Source organism: Electrona antarctica (assembly GCF_951216825.1).
Source record: "Electrona antarctica genome assembly, chromosome: 17".
Classification (NCBI taxonomy): Eukaryota; Metazoa; Chordata; class Actinopteri; order Myctophiformes; family Myctophidae; genus Electrona; species Electrona antarctica.
In genome coordinates this window covers 27878282-27901259 of record NC_136798.1, presented here as the reverse complement: position 1 = coordinate 27901259, position 22978 = coordinate 27878282, and the positions used below count along the sequence as shown (strand labels likewise).

The 22978-nt window shown below is 42.4% G+C and overlaps 2 protein-coding genes and 1 long non-coding RNA gene across 3 annotated transcripts in view; 2 read left to right on the top strand and 1 right to left on the bottom strand.

The window, feature by feature from the left end:
• Positions 1-22978, bottom strand: part of LOC306941602 — a 59358-nt gene that overhangs the window by 22504 nt on the left and 13876 nt on the right. The gene's annotated exons all lie outside the window — the stretch shown is intronic.
• Positions 15152-16141, top strand: LOC306940516 (4-galactosyl-N-acetylglucosaminide 3-alpha-L-fucosyltransferase 9-like; the record flags this gene model as incomplete). Its single annotated transcript, XM_079525615.1, has 1 exon — positions 15152-16141. The coding sequence occupies one exon, from the start codon at positions 15152-15154 to the stop codon at positions 16139-16141; it is 990 nt and encodes a 329-aa protein (XP_079381741.1).
• Positions 19159-20189, top strand: LOC306940515 (4-galactosyl-N-acetylglucosaminide 3-alpha-L-fucosyltransferase 9-like; the record flags this gene model as incomplete). Its single annotated transcript, XM_079525614.1, has 1 exon — positions 19159-20189. The coding sequence occupies one exon, from the start codon at positions 19159-19161 to the stop codon at positions 20155-20157; it is 999 nt and encodes a 332-aa protein (XP_079381740.1). The 3' UTR covers positions 20158-20189.

Below are 22978 nucleotides of genomic sequence, written 5' to 3'. Positions count from 1 at the left end.
ACTCACCCCGCAATGTCAGAAAGTGAAGACAGCTCACCCCGGAAAGTAAAGACATCTCACCGGGGTGAGATGTCTTCACTTTCCGGGGTGAGATGTCTTCACTTTCCGGGGTGAGATGTCCGGGGTGAGCTGACCGGACATCTCACCCCGACATGTCAAAAAGTGAAGACAACTCACCGGGGTGAGATGTCTCGTATTCAAATAAATAACATTAATGTAACATAACATCTTTACAATTCTGGACAATTTTCATTTTCAAGCCGGTGAAGCAGTATTTGAACAATAATGCTGTCTTGTTCATGGTCTTGTTCACATAATTCTGTCTTTAAGCGCTTGAAGATCCTATATTGACAAGCATAATGGCATGCATGCAAGAGAGCAATTTAAAAAAATTATACATTGACATTTAAGGCGTGATGATTAGTTCATGGCATATTGACAGTTAGGTGTCAATATGATTCTTGGAATCAAACAAATGCTCCAGTACTTAAACCAATAGTACTACACCCTCTGATAACAATAGGATATGTGCTAATCAGGTGTTTGTAGTGCTATTTAAGAACAGGAAATTCTTAACTTGTACATAGTCAGTGAAGGCTGTAATCTGCCTACTGTGTGAATGCAAATAGGAGACGGATGGACTGACGGACACACACATGCAGGCCTGGAATTTCATCCTTTTAGGGGCAAGGCCACTTGGCCTTTAGTGTGGTCAACTTTCTTGAAATTTAAATGGCTGAGGATCATTGGGTTAAACTGTGAGTTAATTCACATAAAATACAATGACAGCCTACATAACTTTTGAATAAGGGCTTGGTTTAGAAAAGCCTATATTTTGTGCTAAACTAATATATTGAATAACATGGCATTGTAGAGAGGTTAGTGACAGATAAGATAATTTCTCCATTGTGGGGCTGCACCGCTGCAGGACTGAGGACTCTGCAGTAAGTCAACACAAAGTGAAAGTGCAGCTTCAAATCAGTTTTTTGTTCTTACCTGGAGACAGTGTGTGCTGTGCACAGGGGAACAATTGTTTAATTATATCCATTGGGTCTTTCTGTCGCTATCCATAATGCAACGCAAAAGTACATTTATGTTTGTTTTGGTGGGCTAGATAGATTCGGTAGATCATCTCTCCTCCTCCTTGTATGGACGAATACGAGACATCTCACCCCGGTGAGTTGTCTTCACTTTTTGACATGTCGGGGTGAGATGTCCGGGGTGAGATGTCCGGTCAGCTCACCCCGGAAAGTGAAGACATCTCACCCCGGAAAGTGAAGACATCTCACCCCGGTGAGATGTCTTTACTTTCCGGGGTGAGATGTCTTCACTTTCTGACATTGCGGGGTGAGTTGTCTGTACTTTCCGTGGCACCCATTACAGTAGGCATAATTCAATTTCGGATCTAACTATCGGTTCCTACAGACGTGCGCAGTCACGGCTAATTATTTATTTATTTAACAGTAAAATCCGGTGAAACACTTGTAAGGAGTAGACACTGCCACCAGACGGCTGTACAAAGTTGCTAATTAGGTCACATTCTCACCTAATACTTCTGTAGACTCAAATGCGTATGGGCGGAGAATTTGGATTCTTGCATATTTAATTTGATGCGGTTTGCCTTCACACTGGCTGTGTCAGGGAAAGCAAGGAAACGTAGCAGGGAATTTTATCAATGTGTTCAGAAGCCGATGTTAAAAAATAGACTTTTCACGTAAAGTGAGAGTAACGGATGCAGTGTGTCGTCGGAGACTTACTGTGTGTGTGTGTGTGTGTGTGTGTGTGTGTGTGTGTGTGTGTGTGTGTGTGTGTGTGTGTGTGTGCGCGCCACTGTTCTTTTTTTTGGGCACATGAACGAGGCACAGCGGAGACGGGAGCGCAAAATGATCCGAAGTTTACAATAGATAGCCTACTCCCAGAGTCCCATTGATGATCCGATCACAATTATTATGCATATTCCATGTTAGCTATACAGTTTATAGATCATGCTGAGCTAAACATGTGTTTTAATTTTGAAGTATTTATATTTAAACAAGATGAAGAAAGTCTCCACTCGGATCCCCACACAGTGACAGACAGACACATTAGACACGCATTAGGATTCGAATGAGCCTTCACACCTGCCAAACGAAGCGAACTTTCGGACAATGATCTTGCTATTGCTAGTTACATTAGCATGTGAGAAAAGTGACAGCCATCTGGACTCTTCTGGAGTAACCAAATTGAGAGGGGTTCAGTTCACATTTCTTCAGAAGTTTGCACACACACACACACACACACACACACACACACACACACACACACACACACACACACACACACACACACACACACACACACACACACACACACACACACACACACACACACACACACACACACACACACACACACACACACACACACACACACACACACACACACACACACACACACACACACACACGAGTGACAATGTCGCTAATGATTGCATATTGTAAAATAAATGTCTTTGCAAAATAGCCCTAAAATAATGTGCTGAATACTGTATAATATCACAGTATAACATTTGGCATATAGGCTGCGTGCTATAGTGGAATTGTGGATGCATTGCTTGATCTATACCAAATACTGAGTTAATTATTTCTAAGTATCTCTAGTCTAGACAGGAACATATATATATATATTAGATTTGTTTTTGGCTTTTTGCCTTTTTATACAAGTGAAGGTAGACAGGAACAACCCTGCCTCCCAAGCTAAACATGACTGGAAAGAGGGAGAGAGAGAGAAGGGGAGAGACACGCAGCAAAGGTCGTCATGAACGGGACTCGAACCCGTGACACGCAGTCAGGCCAGAGCCATATTATGTGTGGCATGCGCCTGGACCGCTAGGCCAGCGGGCGCCCGACAGGAACACATATATTAATGATTGCACACTGGATAGCTAAACAAACTCAATTTATTCGGTCTAACCATAACAAGCATAGTTCTAGTAAGTAGAGAGTGATCGAGAGGTTTTTTTCCACATACACAAAGTTACACATTGTAACTCTATAAGTCATTCTGACATTGAGAGCAGAGAAGAAGACAGCTTTATTTAGTTAGATGCTGCAGAAAGTCTGAGTTTTAGGAGACAGAATGAGACAGAAGTGGGTTTTAATGGCCTCTGTGCTATATCAATTTGCTTCAGTGCTGCAGTCTGACTATCTCATGTTTACATTCTTGCATAATTGATAGATTGTACAAATTTTTTTAAGCATTGTTAGAGGGGTGTAACAGTTAAACCCATTCTGGATGGGAACCCCTTTTGGTGTTTTAACTAAGCATTATGTTATACTTTAAGCTATTGAAAAATAGCAGATCTACAAGCTCATAGCGAGTGGCGCGCTACGAGCTTGTAGGTATGCTATTTTTGAAAAAATCGTGAAAATGCAGCACAAATCTTTGAATATATTCTTCCACCTGGATAAGTGGCCAGTGGAAGCCAGAGCACTGGTGTATGTACAAGCGTGCCATCAGGACGAACAATGATGTCGAGGGGTGGCATAACCGCCTAAATCGGAAAGCACAGCGAGCAAACTTGCCGATTTATTTGCTCGTTGATTTGCTGCACAAGGAAGCTACCTTGATCGACTTCCAGCTGCGTATGGTGTCAGAGAACAAGCTACGCCGCTACCAGCGAAAGCAGACCAAGGCTACACAGGGCAATCTGGCCCAGTTGTGGAAGGACTTGGAAAGGAACGATCTGACCATCATGGACATGCTAACTCTCGCTTCTGAAGTGAATGCCCCAGTGTGGAGATGAGCACACTGCACTGCACAACTTTTGACCAAAATGGGACAGCACACTGCACACAGCACAACTTTTTTCTTTCTTTTTGTAGATATGACAACTTTTTAGTGCACAACTTTTGACCAAAATGGGACAGCACACTCCCCTACACACTGCACAACTTTTTTCTTTCTTTTTGTAGATATGACAACTTTAGTGTTTTTGTAGCAAACTGATGTTTTTTTTTTATGACAACTTTTTACTATATTTTTTAGTTTAAATTTTTTCTATACTTAACTTTTTTCTATATTTTTTTGTACAAACTGATGTTTTTCTAAACTTTTGATGTTTACCTAAACTTTTTAGTGTTTTTGTAGCAAACTGATGTTTTTTTTATTTTTTATGACAACTTTTTACTATATTTTTTAGTTTACATTTTTTCTATACTTAACTTTTTTCTATATTTTTTTGTACAAACTGATGTTTTTCAAAACTTTTGATGTTTACCTTTTTTTTATATTTTTTGTACAAACTGCTGTTTGAACTTTGTTTACAATGTTTCTATATTTAAATAAACTACATTACATTTGACCGTACATTTGACTCTTGTGTTATATTCTTGTGAAATATTCAGTAAAGTATAGCTCAAAGAATACGAGACATCTCACCCCGGTGAGTTGTCCTGACAACTCACCCCTAAACGTGAAGACATCTCACCCCGAAAGTGGCCAAAAGTGAAGACATCTCACCCCGGAAAGTGAAGACATCTCACCCCTAAAAAAGCAGGGGTGAGATGTCTTCACGTTTAGGGGTGAGTTGTCTGGACAACTCACCAAAAGTGGCTTTAGGGGTGAGTTGTCTTGTTACCGTATGGACAGCCACGCTGTTTCGCATTAGACAAAAATAAATCAGCTGGACCATGTCCGACCAGCGACCAACGTTAATGCATGTGACGTAGGACCGCCACACTGTCGCAACTGTAGAAAACATTTTGTTTTGAGTGATAGTTGCAGTTTGACCGGATAGCTAGATTAGCTACACTAGTAGGCAGCGTGTGGGCTAAATGCCCTCTGTTTACTCTGTCAGTGCGTGTATGTGTGGCGCGGAGGAGGAGGCGTGCGGGTGTGTGTGTGTGTGTGTGTGTGTGCGCGCGCGCGCGCGCGCGCGTGCGTCATGACGACCAGCGGCAGCGGGGGTAGTTATTAAGGCTTTTGATTGATTGATTGAAATATTTATTAACAGTTTGCAGAATTACAGTACATTTCAAGCACAAACTCAATACAAAGGCTGTTAACTGTGAGTGGACGACCCAATTAAGCATTACACTTGTTTCCTATAGAGCGTCGCAGTCCCGCCTCCTACCCTGGACCAGGAAATAAAACCCAATGCATTATTCTCATAGACATTTCTTAAAGTATTTATTTAAAGACGGTTACGCCGCGGACAAAGCCAACTCGAGTCGTGACAACTCATGACAACACAAACAATATTTTGGACCAAACAAATAATTACAAAGAAGAAAAACAAAAAAAAAAGTGTTGTAACCTGCCGTTTTTTTCTTCTTTCTAATTATTTGTTTGGTCCAAAATATTGTTTGTGTTGTCATGCGTTGTCACGACTCGAGTTGGCTTTGTCCGCGGCGTAACCGTCTTTAAATAAATACTTTAAGAAATGTCTATGAGAATAATGCATTGGGTTTTATTTCCTGGTCCAGGGTAGGAGGCGGGACTGCGACGCTCTATAGAGCACCGAAGTCCTGACGTCACTGCCCTCTACTACCAGTAGAGGGAAGTGAGCGAAAAGGTTCATGTATGTTTTTATAAGCATTGTACTCTCCATAGGGGGATTTTAGATCGCCTCATATAAGAACTGTGTTTGAAAAATAAACCGATCACCCCGGCCTTTTCACTCATATGATATGAAGCATCGACTGAAGGTGGAAATGTACAAATATACCCAAAGAGTAACAAAATAAGCGTTAGAAACGAGCCAAACAACCCAGAGACTACATTTCCGGGTAGGCTGCTTCTGCCCGCAGCCCGTCGCACAACAGAAACTGAACGTTAATTACGTTTATTTTTATTTTTATTTTATTGATATATTATGTATCGTGGTTAGTACGAGTCGAGTCACCACCAGCTGAGCTTACGTCAACGAGGAATCTCAGGAACGCAATATGTTGACAGCTGGGCGTGACGTATATGCTCAGCGACATTGCATTCATATGTAGTTTCAAGGCTTTTGCGGTCACATTAATTCCATTTTCTCTAGAAACTGGCTGTATCAAATATGAATGGACATCATTAACGACGCACAGCCACTCCCCTGACAGAAACGCTGAGGTGGTCGGTTTATTTTTCAAACACAGTTCTTATATGAAGCGACCTAAAATCGCCGTTTGGGGATCTCAATGCAAATAAACAAATACATGAACCTGGAGATTGACGACCTCTACTGAAAGTGACGTCAGACTTCGGAGCTCTATAGGGTCCACCATGTTCAATTCATCAAACACATTTGGAGACGTACAAATAGACACTTCTATATAGACAAAGGACAGAACAGGAATTCATCATAAAGGAGGTAAAAAGGGAAAAGAAACATATACAGTGAGGGAAAAGGGGGGGGGGGGGGGGGGGATTGAGATTTTACGGGGGCCAGTTTCGAATTGCAGCCGTCCGTAGGTGCCCTTTGAGAGCAGTTTTGAAGGAGTCAAGGGATTCGCTGGTAGGGCGTTCCACATTTTGGTGGCATAGGAGCGAAAAGAATTTAGTCCCTTGTTTGTGCCGAATCTGGGTTGTACATGGTTCGTTGCACTCCCTCTGGTGTTGTGGGTGTGGACTTCGTTAACATTAAGGAAGTATCTAGACAGGTACATGGGTATCTTGGTGGTGTATCGAATCTTGTGGACCAGACCCATTGCAAGATGCTGTACTCTGTCGTCGACCCTAAGCCATTCCAGCCTGTCGAAGTGGGCAGGGGTGAGGTGGATTCGGGGGGAGAGGTCAAGTAGGAGCCTGACCAGTTTGTTTTGGGAAGTCTGGAGCCTGGTTTTAAGGGCCTTTGAGGTGCTGTGGTACCAGGAGGTGCATGCATAGTCAAAGAAACCTTGTACAAGGGCTCCTGTTAAGGTCTTCAAGGTGTTTTTGTTGACCAGTGAGGAGATCCTGTAAAGGAATCTTGTTCTATGGTTGACCTTTTTGATTACGTTGGTGGCCATTTTATCACCGGAAAAATTAGCCTCCAGGATGGAACCTAGGTAGGTAATTTCATCTTTACGTGTGATAACATTGTCACCCACTCTAACCAAGAAGCCATTTGCCTTGCTGAGATTACTATTAGAGCCAAAGAGAATGGATTCAGTTTTTCCCAGGTGTAAAGATAGTTTGTTATCAGCGAGCCAGGTGCAGATTCTACCGAGTTCAGAGCTGAGGGCCTTTTCAACCTGCAGTTTGTTCCTGTCCGAGACTAGCAGTGCAGAGTCATCTGCGAACAGGAACAAGTTGCAGTCAAAAGCTGAAGTCATGTCGTTAACATATATTGGGAACAGTAAAGGCCCTAGTATGCTCCCTTGTGGAACGCCACAGCTCACTGGGAGGGGGGGGACAGTGTTCCATTCACCTCCACCATCTGTTCTCTCCCCTCCAGGTAGGATTGCATCCAGCTCACTGATGTGCTATCGAAACCAATTGCTTTTAGCTTGTTAACCAGTATGGAGTGGTTCACGGTGTCAAAAGCCTTTTGGAGGTCCAGCATGACCATGCCGCAGTATTTGCCAGCATCCACCTCATGTTTGATGTGGTCGCTCAAATAGAGAAGGCATGTGTCAGTGGAGTGGGACGTTCTGAAGCCAGATTGGAACTCGTACATTAATTTATTAGTGGCAAGATACTTTTCAACCTGTTCATAGACTATTTTTTCCATCACTTTCGAGATGGAGCTTAGAATAGAAATAGGGCGGTAGTTGCCGGGGTCTAATTTACTCCCTTTCTTGTGCAAGGGGGTTACTTTGGCCAGTTTGAAATCTTGGGGGACCTGTCCCTGTTTGATGGAGAGGTTTACTATGTGGGTGATGATTGGAGCTATAGAGATGGCTGAGTCTCTGAGAAATTTGGAGGGAATATTGTCATGGCCAGTGGCCTTGTGGGGTTGGAGGGCACTCAGTTTCTTAATTACCTCATCAGTTGTTACCATAACTAGTTTAAAATCGTCTTTACAAACACCTAGGTTTCTGTAGAAGGTTGTAATGTGCTCTACACCAAAGAGCCCAGAGTGGGAGGGCAGTTTGTTAACCAGAGTTGTTGCTCTGTTTGTAAAGGCAAAGTACCGCAAAAGAATCAAACCACTTTGCAAATGGCAACACAACTACAACACAGATTTGTTCTGAGCGGGACATGAGGGGAACATTGGTTACCGTAATGACTGGAAAATTGCGCAGAGGAAAAACGGTAAAATGAACTTCTGTGGGCGCCGGTCGGGGCACCACGGCCAATGTGGCCGTATGGGCATATACTTTTTCGAGGGGCACACGGCCAAAGAGAGGGGCAACGACGGCCATGGCCGCCGTGAAATTCCTGCCCTGCACACATGGACAGAGTGCAAAACATACTCTCTCCCCATGCCTGGTGGAGACAATAATTGTGTACGGCATCAAAGTCGGTAGTGTCAGTGGTGTATATGAGGCCATGTGTGGAGAGTAAGGTGCAGGGTGTTGCAAGATGTAAAATAAAGGAAAACTCCAAAGCAGACCAAAACAGGATGAGGGCTTTTATCCCCTCTGAGCAGCTTGCTCAGGTGTGCCTCATTTCCCTGATGAGCGTCCAACACTTTGGTTATCCACTTCCTGATAGGAAAGAGAATACACAAGGACGCTGTGGACAAACACGCACGCTTGCACACTCACGTCTGGTGTGCTTTCATCAGCAGGTAGTGCACTAACCAGTTTATATCCAATCTTACAAGATGGCTGAGCTTTGAGGACTATTACCCAACCATCGCTAGTTGCAAGTTTTATCTTGCATTTGAAAACTCCATTCACAGAAACTACATCACAGAAAAGGTGAATGGACCTTTGGCAGTGGGAACGGTGCCAGTCGTTCTGGGCCCACCAAGAGAGAATTACGAAGAGTTCTTCCCAGCTATTTTCAAATATTTGCATACATTTGAAAACTTGTGAAAAAAAAGTCTGATCTACATTGCAGTATTGATTCTTTTACTTAAGTAAAGCATTTTACACCACTGGCTCTTTCTAAAAATTCAGCCATGCCTTGTGGTTTTCCTTTGTGGACTGTTTGTGACGCATCCATGCGGGTCATGGTCACCAATGGATAAAATCACAGCCATATAAGGTAAAATATTCTCAGGAAAGCCATGTTGATACATGTCCAACCGCACCCCCGTCCTATGATTGTCACATACTCTCTAAAAGTAACAGGATCGAATTTAAAGCAGATTCTTCTATTTTTGTCTCCACCAGACCAAAGGCATATAGGGAGAGAGTATGTTTTGCACTCCGTCCGTGTGTGTGTGTGGGTCCGTCCGTCCGTCCGTCCGTCCGTGTGTCCGTCCAGCTTTCTGTGTACAGCTAATCTCTGGTACCGTTAACCTGGTCGATGCCAAATTTTGGACACAGACTCCCTAGATGCCAACGATGAACCTCTACCCCAAAATCTTCCAGAACGGCCTGTTATAGCGCCACCAGGAGGCCGACTTTTGAAAAACACATTTGTTGATATTACTCCTCCAGATTCTGTCCAAAAATCCCGCAAATCGTTACACACTATCTCTATAGTCATGTGTTCATGACTATTTTGGAACAACATGCCTCAAATCATCGAATTGTCATCCAAAGCGTAAGAAGAAATGGCACCCTTTTCACATTGGCCTATTATAGCGCCACCAGGAGGCCACAACCTGACCTGGTGGAGACCTGTGCCCTGAGGGGCACTTTATCTAGTTACGCCTCTTTTTGTCCTGTACATGTCAATGCTTTATATGATGTTAAATCAAAGTGTTGATCACTCTCATATCTCTTTTCTCATTTGCCATTCTCTGTGCCTATGCATGTTTCCATAAACAAATACTGGACAATGGGCAAACAAACAAGTTCTACTAGTTATTTCGACCAGTGCGGTCTTTCCTGGGTAGGGACAGAACGAGCATAATCATCTTGGATTCTACAGTCACAGCTGTGTCAAGACACATGTGCAGCATTGGCTGTTAAAACTCAAAGGTCTAGGAGGCAGAAACCTTATAGCTGGCTCATTTTACCTGATGGCCCACTTTACCTGAGACTGAGACCACCCTACATACAGACCAAAGTTTGGCGGAGCCCGTTGCTCGCTGCTGTTAGCACACCCATGTGCCATGTCCACACACACACACACACACACACACACACACACACACACACACACGCACGCACGTCGCACGCACACACCCAACAGAGTTGTAGGAGCCTAGGAGGGGTACACAGTGTGTGCTGCTGTGCTATCCCGACCTGCGTAGCCGGACCAGCTGCTGCTCTGTTGACAGCTATTGTACGGTACGCTGCTGGTCAGAGGTGTTGCAGTTCGCCTGCGAATGTCTGCAAAATTCGACACCGGAGCGAAAAAATAAAGAGCGAAAACTGTCGCATTTTCGCACAGTCGCACATTCGCCACTGATGTGGAAGCTTGCATTGACTTCAATTGGTTTTAAAAAAAGTCGAATTATTCGCACGAATAAATTGCGTCGCTAATTCGCCAGTGTGTAATGACCTGTCAATGTTGTCTCTAGCTTTGTTCAAAGCCCATTCCGCAAGCAGGGAAACCTCCGTTTCCAAACTCCAAACACTCTCCACAAGACCTCTTGCTTTAATGTGGCTGGTATTGTACCGTCTCTGCTGGTGTTTGAGAGTACAAAATGGGGGTCATCAGGCATACTGTATCCAAGGTCACTAACTAGGTGGCCTTGAAATGCCTGACTTTCAAGCAGAGCACAGCGGTGGCTGTTGTCAAAAATCCGGCTGTCATGTGTTGATCCTGGCCATCGAGCTACAATGTTGCTGATTTGCCCTCCTCGTCACACACAACCTGAACATTAATAGAAAAGTGTCCCTTCCTGTTGCGAAACAGCTCTCCATTTGCTCCACCAGTGTTTTGAATGGGGATGTGAGTACAGTCAATTGCTCCTAGCACTCCTGGAAAACCAGATCTTCTGTAAAATTCAGCAGATGTTTCTCTTGTTGGAGCAAATCTTATGTACTGGTTTTTTAAAGACGCAATTGCTCGGGATAGGATACTCTTGCAACAATCCTACTCACTGTTGATGTACTCATGTACTCCACAAAGGTCCCCATCCACCAGTTGGAAGCATCCGGTTGCATAAAAGCGCAAGGTTATCAGTAGCTGGAGCAAGGGTGGTACAGCTGCATTCCTCTTAGGCCCAGGCCACACGTATGTGGATCTTTTGCTATCTTTTGGTCTTTTGGCTTTGATCTTGGCCTTTCAGCCACACGCAAACGGCATTTTCGGCCACTCAAACGGAGGTTTTTGGAAACGGATAAATAAGTGAAGATTTTCGAAAATATACGGATCAGTGGAGCTGTGTAGTCATGCGAAACGGAGCTTTTGAGAAACGATGATGTCACTGCTTATTAGCGCATATCATTTTTACTATAATTAGGTGAGAAATGCAGCTTGTGCCTGCATGAAAACTACACAGACGGATATCTCTGATTGTTCATGTTTATATATCACTGTTAACAACTTTAAAACATATGTTGCATCAACTGCACTGTCTGCAGCGCGAGCAAAGGCTCTGCTCTGCTGCATCCTCCAATAATAAATATATCAGCCTACTAGTCCAGTGTGGACCGGTGATTGTCTCCACCAGGCCGAAGGCATGGGGAGAGAGTATGTTTTGCACTCCGTCCGTGTGTGTGTCCGTCCGTCCGTGTGTCCGTCCTTCCTTCCGTCCGTCTGTGTACAGCTAATCTCCGGCACCGTTAACCCGGTCGATGCCAAACTTTGCACACACACTCCCTGGATGCCAACGATGAACCTCTGCCCCGCATTTTCCAGAAGGGCCTGTTATAGCGCCACCATGAGGCAGCTTTTCACATTTTTACCTAAAACTGCACCGATCTGCGTGAAACGTTGCATGCACACTCCCTAGAGGCCAAGGACAAACCTCTGACCTGCATTTTCCGCATCTGCCTTTTATAGCGCCACCAGGAGGCCGACTTTTGTAAAACACATTTTTTGATATTACTCCTCCAGATTCTGTCCAAAAATCTCACAAATCGTTACACAGTATCTCTATGGTCATGTGCTCAAGTCGGATCTGTCCGATATTTCATATTCCATCCTAATTGGCTATAATTGGCTTTCACAGTTTGCAAGATTGCCCCGTTTTGAACAAAAGCCTCAAATCATGAACGCAGCATGCAATTTACGTGAAATCTTTCACACATTTTCTTACTAGGCTGAGGAATATATCCCACCCTTTTCACATTGGCCTGTTATAGCGCCACCAACAGGTTGATTTTTGAAAAACACATTTTTGGAACAAAATGCCTCAAGTCATCCAATTGCCATCAAAGGCAAACATGTTTATATTACTCCTAAACATTTTGCCAAACATCTCACACAGTCCTATCCTCCTGGTGGAGACCTGTGCCCAGAAGGGCACTTTTTCTAGTTTCATTTGTATTGGTGCCGAGTGCGAAGTTTGAACAATAGATGAATTGCGGTTCGCTACAGATAAACTGTGGATATTAACCTACCAATAAAGGACCGAGGCCAAATGCCATTGCGCAGTACACCATCAACAAGTCTGTGTGTGCATAGCCATGTGAAACTATATTCTCATGCTGTATTTTGCTCTCCATTTCATGGTCATGGTCATGGAGGAAGAGAGAGAGAGGGTGCAGAGAGAGAGAGAGAGAGAGAGAGAGAGAGAGAGAGAGGTGTGAATGCAATCTCAAATAGCGTGGTTGGTGTTGGTGAGAAGAAAGTATACAGTGAGTGGGTCGCCGTGCACATATATGGCACATCTCTCTCCTGTTATAGGTAATAAAGGGCGCACCCTTGACTGGATTCCATTGTCACTGTGCCTGCATGCCGTCAATGTGCGCGCGTGAAGTTTTATTAGCCTACATTATAACGTGACATGTATTATACACCTGGAAAATATAGCCACTCTACAAGCTCACAACTGTTGTGGACGCGACACTTCTATAGGTCTGACTCTGCTATTATTTTCTGTGCAGGACTTGCCAAGTCGCCAGAGCAATGGTAAAGTGTCTATCATTTTTAAATTATATGGAGAGAAAAGTCGAGAGTCGGGATTTGGAGATTTACGCACATAGAGACATGCTGACAGACAATGAAAGAAACATGTTCCACTTCCACTCACAATTTAGGTGGCTTTTAAAATGCGGTACTTATTTCTTCATTCAAAAATATGATTTGCACCTCGTGTAAATATAAAATCAAATATAATATAGCCTACAATTGAAACCTGCTACTGCAGTGATTTTATCCTGTGTTCAATGCGTTTTTGCGTTTGCGTGTGGACTCGGATATCTCTGTCGTATGGACATGGATTTTTTCTAAAACGGAGGACGAAAATATCAGTTTTGCAAAAGATCCAGAGTAGTGTGGCCTGGGCCTTAGTTGCATGTTCAATTGCAGGCCTGATTTTATCAATTATTGTCATTACAGAGTCTTAGACTGGGTTTAGACATTGCCTTATTTTTCTTGCTCTTTCGTTTTATCTTTCGTTTTCATGAAGCCATCTGGTATATGCTGCCATGTTGTTTACATTTAAACCACCTCTCCTGCTGGTTTAGAATGAATCCCTTATTGATACTTAAATCAAAGTTTAAAGTAGTGGTGCAACAGGATTGATATTAATCCAGGTTTACTGTGAAAATTAAAACCAAGATTAAAAAAACTAAACCAAGATTAAAAAAACTAAACCAAGATTAAAGGGATGGTTTAAAACTAAACCGGATTAGTGAAAACTAGGTTTAAAGTTTGGTGCAACTGGATTAATAGATAAACCTTGATTTAAACCAGATTAAGGTTTAACCCAATCTGTGCCAGGAACGTTTAGTTTAAGCAGTAAAACCCCCTGTGCAAAGACGAAATTTTACGTTATTTAAAAAATCACAACCGTGTGAACTGAGTGGTGTAAGGTATTATATAACCTGATCAGCTGTGGTCTGATGTAATGTCTGACGTAATGAAATCACACCCGGATGTGATTTCACAACTGGCTTTTTTTGTGCAGAAAAAATGAGCATGGTTGCTACGGTCATCCAGTTCACCCGGGTGTGATTTAATTACGTCAGAAATTATTTTGAACATAGCAACCATGCTCATTTTTTTCTGCACACAAAAGCCAGTTGTAGGAGTGGTTTACACCACTCAAAAAATAAAAATAAAAATGTAAAAAAATGTAATCTGACATGCACGCAATGTGCACATGGATGCGCCCACGGTTATTTATTCTTTCATTTGTCCCTTATCTCTGGCACCTGGCCAGCGTTTCTATTGTAACAGGTGGCATGGATCTTTCTTGATGCAAAGGGCCCATGGACTCTGTGTACAGAGATAAGGACAACTCCAATTCAGGTAAACATGAATACTGATACTCTGAATTCACTGCTCCAAAACAAATAAAAAGATAATCAGATGGCAGGCTGTAGCACTGTCATAACTATGACAACAGAACTCAATAACATAACTCATTAGTCATAGGATTGCCACGTCAGTGTATGACGGGTGCCAGGGCTGGAATAACACTGTATACACCCACATAGCAATGTGCATGAGTGTGTATCTACTTGAATTAACCTCGGTAGCCAAGTATCATGTGTGCCGTCGTGTATTAAAACACTACCGGAAAATGAGATGGGTCAATAGCCTATATGAAAATAATATTGACTGGTTTGGGATAGCAGGGATTGTGAATGCGTCATCTGCCTGCCACAACCACATGACGGTAAGATAAAATTATAGATGAAAAGGCTCTTAAGATTGTGTTTATTTGGACTTCATTTTCAGACATTGTGACACCTGGTGACTTTTTTTGAGGGGCGCTAGCCCCTCCTATATTTAGCTATTAGTGCAGAGTTTCGTCTTACACAAACATTAAATTCCCATTGACAATGAACGGAGAATTTACTTCATATGTGGACGAGCAAATCGGTATTTTTGTCCTAAAGATTAAATTCCCATTGACAATGAATGGAGAATGTACGTCATATGTGGACGAGCAAATCTACATGTTACGTCATGATGATGTACGATGATAAGAGTGCCTCTAACTTCACACGGGTGTGATGTATTTGTTTTACTCTACAGGAGAAAGATGCCAAGTTTAAGCAACACGTTACATCTTGAGATGAAAATGGCTTTAGGAGTGATGTGTGCACTGGTAGCAGTTTTCTTTTACTTTAAGGACACACTGCCATTGGAGGTCCACACCAAGCCGATTGTCATTGTGTGGACTCCGCCACTCGGTGTAAAGTTTGATTTCAGGGACTGTTTGACCTACTTTAACATAGATAGCTGTGAGCTGACATATGACCGATCTCTATACAATAAAGCAGATGCCATCATAATCTATCATAAGCACATTCAATGGAACTTGGAAAACCTTCCAAAAGCACGGCCCCATTTCCAAAAATGGATTTGGTATAATGTAGAGTCACCGACTCATACAGTAAAAATACCAGGTCTGAAAAATCAGTTCAATCTGACACTGAGCTACAGACGAGATGCTGACATCACAGCAAGGTATGAGCTTCTAACAAAGAAAACCGTGACAGATGATTTTGTCTTGCCAAAGAAAGACAAGGTGGTCTGTTGGATTGTGTCCAACGGGGTTTCAGCCGGGGTAGGTGCCAGGAAAAAATACTTTAATGAATTCAGTAAGTACATCAATGTCCACATCTTTGGTGCTTACTCAAGACCGCTGAGCTTTAAGGACTATTACCCAACCATCGCTAGTTGCAAGTTTTATCTTGCATTTGAAAACTCCATTCACAGAGACTACATCACAGAAAAGGTGAACGGACCTTTGGCAGTGGGAACGGTGCCAGTCGTTCTGGGCCCACCAAGAGAGAATTACGAAGAGTTCTTCCCAGCTGACGCTTTCATTCATATCAATGACTTCCCAGATGCCAGAACACTGGCAGAGTTTTTGATTCAGCTGGACAAGGATGATACAAAGTACATGCAGTACTTCAACTGGAGAAAGTTCCTCAAAGCCACACCTCATCTTCTCTCATTGCAGAACGAGTTCACTCAACCCATTTGTCTAGCCTGTGATCACATTTCACGGGACAATGGTCACAGTATTGTACATAATCTCAATGACTGGTTCTTTTCAAACTGACTGGTGATGATGATGAATTTTACAGGTCCTGTGATATTTGTGTGTGTTAAAAGTTAAAGCTCTGTATTTTGAGATTATAGTGTGTTGTCAGTAACAGTGATATCCTGTCTCTCCAGCCCTTCAATAAACATAATATATTTGCAGGTGAGTTGCCAAGTGTGTACACTCAATGCATGTAATTCACTTTATAAGACGTTTGGGTTTATTTTCCATGTGTCTATTTCAGAAATAGCTAGAATATTCACTCTACAAGCCCAAGCCTTTTGAAAAATTCAAAAGATTTTGGAATACCGGTATTTGGTAGATGCCCCAAATATATGTTGCAGAGATTACACAGTTTTGGGAAATACCCAGTCTGAGTTCCCACAAGGTTCAATAATGGTGGGTGCAATCCTGTTTAGTATTTACATACATAATATCACCTCAGTTTTAAGTAATTGTAGCTGCGGATGACACATGCAGTTTAACTCCGACTTCTTTTCCTTTCTTTTTTTAACCCTTGAAACGGCAATGGTTGGGAGCTTGTACGATAGAGAATTTCACCCTCTGCTTTATATAGCTGTAATGGAGATTGACTCGGTGTTGAAATATCAGACTCTTATGTTACTTTTATTGTTTTTCATTTGTCCCCACACACACACACACACACACACACACACACACACACACACACACACACACACACACACACACACACACACACACACACACACACACACACACACACACACACACACACACACACACACACACACACACACACACACACACACACACACACACACACACACACACACACACACACACACAAACACGGCTATTGACTGTTGACCACATTACCACATTGTTTTGATGAATTGAACAAGGTGGACCCTCTTGTAAACACGTGTAATGCTTTATTGGGTCGTCCACTCACAGTTAAGTCTTTGTATTGAGTTGTGCTAGAATTGTACTGTAATTCTGCAAACTGTTAATAAATATTTCAATCAATCAAAAATTAAGCATGAGAGAAGATGCCATTCTCAAGCACACTCAGGTCCAGTCAAAGCTGCAGCATTTAGAGAGTAGCTTCTTATGAGACCATCCTCACTGGCCAGGTGTTTCTCAGGATATCTGAGGACACGATTTCAATTGACCATCAGGTTATGCGTACCAGAGAAGTAATGGCAAGTAAGATATTGTAAAAGATACAAGGCTTAGTTGGAAATTTAGTATAGTGAGTAGAACTATTTGGAATTGAAGCTGATAAAATGTTGCAGACTTCTCTCTCCTGACTGTATAAAATGTGTATACCAACCTGAACTTCTATTGTCAGTTTACTTTAGAACCGTAAATATATGGAGGCCTCAGTTACTGGAAAAAAAGTATCTCAATACAGAGCTTATATACACAGGTATATATAGCAGACGCTCTGGATTAAGAGCGTCTGCTAAATGCCTAAATTGTATAGAACACAAATTCATCACTTACACACACTTCGTGCTACTTAAAATGTAATATTTCCTTATTGCACATGGTGCAAACTTACTGTACATTGTTAATGGTGTGGTTGGCGGCGAGTTAAAAGACAAACGGTGAATAGGGTGGGATATATTCCTCAGCCTAGTAGGAACGTCTGTGAAAGATTTCACGTAAGTTGCACGCTGCGTTCATGATTTGAGGCTTTTTGTTCAAAACAATCCTGTAAACTTTGAAAGCCAATGTTAGCCAATCAGGATGGAATATGAAATATCGGACAGATCTGTCTTGAGCACATGACTATAGAGATACTGTGTAACGATTTGCAGGATTTGTGGAAAAATATGGAGTAGTAATATAAAAAAATGTGTTTTACAAAAGTCGGCTTCCTGGTGGCGCTATAACAGGCCGTTTCTGGGAGATTTGGAGCAGAGGTTCATCGTTGGCATCTAGGGAGTGTGTGTGCAAAGTTTGGCATCGACCGGGTTAACGGGGCCGGAGATTAGCTGTACACAGACGGATGGACGGACGGACACACACATGCAGGCCTGGAATAATTTCATCCTTTTAGGGGCAAGGCCACTTGGCCTTTAGTGTGGTCAACTTTTTGAGGGCACAAGGCCAAGTGCCAGGGCATTAAGGCCATCAATTAAAAAAAATAAAATTAAAATGTAAAAAAATGTAATCTGACATGCACGCAATGTGCACATGGATGCGCCCACGGTTATTTATTCTTTCATTTGTCCCTTATCTCTGGCACCTGGCCAGCGTTTCTATTGTAACAGGTGGCATGGATCTTTCTTGGTGCAAAGGGCCCATGGACTCTGTGTACAGAGATAAGGACAACTCCAATTCAGGTAAACATGAATACTGATACTCTGATTGAATTCACTGCTCCAAAACAAATAAAAAGATAATCAGATGGCAGGCTGTAGCACTGTCATAACTATGACAACAGAACTCAATAACATAACTCATTAGTCATAGGATTGCCACGTCAGTGTATGACGGGTGCCAGGGCTGGAATAACACTGTATACACCCACATAGCAATGTGCATGAGTGTGTATCTACTTGAATTAACCTCGGTAGCCAAGTATCATGTGTGCCGTCGTGTATTAAAACACTACCGAAAAATGAGACGGGTCAATAGCCTATATGAAAATAATATTGACTGGTTTGGGATAGCAGGGATTGTGAGTGCGTCATCTGCCTGCCACAACCACATGACGGTAAAATTGTAGATGAAAAGGCTCTTAAGATTGTGTTTATTTGGACTTCATTTTCAGACATTGTGACACCTGGTGACTTTTTTTGAGGGGCGCTAGCCCCTCCTATATTTAGCTATTAGTGCAGAGTTTCGTCTTACACAAACATTAAATTCCCATTGACAATGAATGGAGAATGTACGTCATATGTGGACGAGCAAATCTACATGTTACGTCATGATGATGTACGATGATAAGAGTGCCTCTAACTTCACACGGGTGTGATGTATTTGTTTTACTCTACAGGAGAAAGATGCCAAGTTTAAGCAACACGTTACATCTTGAGATGAAAATGGCTTTAGGAGTGATGTGTGCACTGGTAGCAGTTTTCTTTTACTTTAAGGACACACTGCCATTGGAGGTCCACAACAAGCCGATTGTCATTGTGTGGATGCCACCACTCGGTATAAAGTTTGATTTCAGGGACTGTTTGACCTACTTTAACATAGATAGCTGTGAGCTAACATATGACCGATCTCGATACAATGAAGCAGAAGCCATCATATTATTTCATAGAGACATTCATCCAAACTTGGAAAACTTGCCAAAAGCCCCACGACCTCATTTCCAAAAATGGATTTGGTATCATGTAGAGTCACCGACTCATACAGAACAAATATCAGGTCTAGAAAACCTGTTCAACCTGACACTGAGCTACAGAAGAGATGCTGACATCACAGTGAGGAATGAGCTTCTAACAAAGAAAACTGTGACAGATGAGGATTTTGTCTTGCCAAAGAAGGACAAGGTGGTCTGTTGGATTGTGTCCAACAGCGTTACAGGTGGTGTAGGTGCCAGGGTACAATACTTTAAAGAATTCAGTAAGTACATCAATGTCCATGTCTATGGTCGGGCATACTCAAAACCACTAAGCTATGAGGACTATTACGCAACCGTGGCAAGTTGCAAGTTTTACCTTGCATTTGAAAACTCCATTCACAGAGACTACATCACAGAAAAGGTGAACGGACCTTTGGCAGTGGGAACGGTGCCAGTCGTTCTGGGCCCACCAAGAGAAAATTACGAAGAGTTCATCCCACCTGACTCTTTCATTCATATCAATGACTTCCCAGATGCCAGATCACTGGCAGAGTATTTGCTTCAGTTGGACAAGGATGATATTAAGTACATGCAGTACTTTCAGTGGAGAAAGTTCTTCAAAGCTACACCGCATCTATTGTCAACACAGAACGAATTCACTCATCCCATTTGTCTCGCCTGTGATCACATTTCATGGGACAATGGTTACAGTATTGTACATAATCTGTATGACTGGTACTTTTCATACTGACACTGTCAGATGTTTTTGCAGATTGTATTGTTCTGTTGGTTTGCAGATTTGTTTTCAGTTTGGGGCATTGGTCTTTTGAAGATTACGTCATGGTACTTTTCATACCGACACTGTCAGGTTTATTGTAGGATGCACTGTTCTGTTGGTTTGTACCCGAATTGTGTGCAGAATTTAAGACGACTCTGATTATAAGACGACACCCATTTTTCAAGACTCATTTATGGAAAAAGAACATTGAATGTCAAATAGTCTAGTTACAGTTTTTTAGGATATTTCCTTTGGAAAAATATTCAGACCAATCGGGTATTACAGTTTTTTACTATTGTTTTAATTTAGATTATGTTGTTTTTGGTATTTAAAGAACATATTATATTATTACCAATAGCGGCATAAATTATACTGATTATTGTGTTGATGTCCTTTTTATATTCTTTCACAGAGAAGATTGTGTGCACATCTCAATGCCAATATTTAGGCCAGGTGCTGGATGTCAGGCATCAAGGCAAACATCAAGGAAGAGAAAGAACATCCGCACACTAGTTAGTAGAGCTCCATGAGACTTACTTTATTTAGAGGCAACAAATTGCAACGTTTCAACCTACTAGGTCTTCATCAGGCAAACATGCCATCATATTTGCCAGATTAAGTAGCCCCAACAGCATTCAGCTGCGTACGCACGCACGCACGCACGCACGCACGCATGCACACACAAACAAATATAGACAATATAATGGGACATTTTTGGTAATTTTATCGTCTGCTTGATTCAGTATTCAGATATACATAATATTTTTGATTTGATCTACCGCTGAATCTGTAGTGTTGAAAATGTCTCTACAAACATACTGCTTCTGTGAAGACTGAGACCGTCTGATGGCTGCTCTGTATGCTAGAAAATACCCTATAGCATAAGGTATTTTATCCCCGTCTATAAAAGGCATGGTGCTGGGCCTCAGCTTGCATGGCCTTTCACTGTCCATTTCCAGTGGTGCTGAACCTTTAGCCAATGTATAGGCCCTCATTTATCAACACGGCATACGCCAAAATATGGGCATTTATCATTTCCGCAAAACATTGAACTTGAACGTGCGCCAGGACAAAAATCATGTCAGGTCGGGAGCTGTCGTAGGCTTTGTCCTCAGCTGTTTTTCTGTCGTAGAAAAGCGGAGCAGCATTGACTGACCAGCTGGCAGGCTGTAACAGGCATCTAAACATGTGTTTTCACTCCTAAATGTATAAAACTAATAATACATGTGAAAAAAATAATGTTGTAAAGGCATGTCATATGAAATTGGTAGGATATTTCCAAGTGTGCAAGCAATTCAAATCGTACAGGTAGCCAAATCCTCCCATCATGCAAAACAATGTTTAAATGGCTTAAGCATCTAACTTGCAACATTGTTTTGCATGATGGGAGGATTTGGCTACCTGTGCTGGAATATTTTCATGACGGGACGTTGGCGAGTAGTGCAGAGTGAACTGCTGCAGCAGCGGAGAGTCAATACAAGTCTAGCCTAATCTACAGCAGGCCGATGTCTTTCTGGAGTTACGGTATGTGCAATCTCCTCCTGTTTAAGGATAAACCCGACGCGTCGCTCAAATGCCAAATGTACCGTGCCAGCGCAAGTAGGGACGCATCGGAGATAGGTAGGCCTAACCCAGCCAGCCCACCACCACCAGTGCCACATGAGGCTGGTTTAGGCTGCACATTCATATAATTGACAGTTGACAGCCCAGCCACTGCAGCGACTCGAGGCAATCTAAATAGACTCAGTCATAAACCCAGACACGTGCTGGCCATTGGGAAATCCGGGACAACTCCCGAACGGCCGGTCCAGTCCAGGCCAGTATGGGCCAGCCGTTAAAATAATAATAATAAATATATATATATATATAATATATATATATATATATATAATAATCATATATTTTTATTTCGAAGATATACAATTATCTTTTATCAAGGTAACAGCCTATATAATCATGTTGCTTTGTGACATAATGCCTCAGCCATCCTGGCTGCAGCCTGTCAGTGTCACACACACTGACAGACAGTACACAATCCACACGGCCGGCTGAGGCAGACTAATTAACTATAGCCTACGGCCTACAGCTGTGGGTAGATGCCTTATGGTATGGTAGATGCACGTGTTTAGGCTTCGTAGTACTGTGGTGTCGGCCGTGTGACGTCACGTGTCGCGCAACATGCAGAGAGACAGCGCGCTGCTGCCCTCACAATGACCTGGGCTGGCCTGCCTGGGGGGTGGGGGGCAGCAGCAGGAGAAATAAAGTTTGCCCTAGTGATCTTTTCATGGTTGTCTCATCACTTGGTTTGATCAAGCTAGAATTTCTGGAATTTGTTTCCTGAGCTACTAAACAAATCTCTTTTGTGTAAAAGAATGCAGCACTGTCTTCTGTGGCAGGTATTACATGACATCCATGGACAATGATTTTAGGTCACTGTAGGTGTGTGTGTGTGTGTGTGTGTGTGTGTGTGTGTGTGTGTGTGCGTGCGTGTGTGTGTGTGTGATTTAAGTACTCTGGTTTATAATAAATACATTTTATCATTATTATGAGGAGGTGGTTGACTTGGAGGAGGAGGAGGTGGTCTTGGATGAGGAGGAGAACGGTGCAGCATTTGTATTATATTGCTTTCTTTTTGTTATTCTGTTAGAATGTAGCACAATGTTACTTGCAGTACAGTATCCGAGTGTGAACTGTGCAAAAAGTGAAATATAACCAATATTTGATTGAACCAATCATACTTGTTTTCACCTTAAGATGGAGTGTGCCTTAGTGATTTTCCCATGGTTGTCTCATC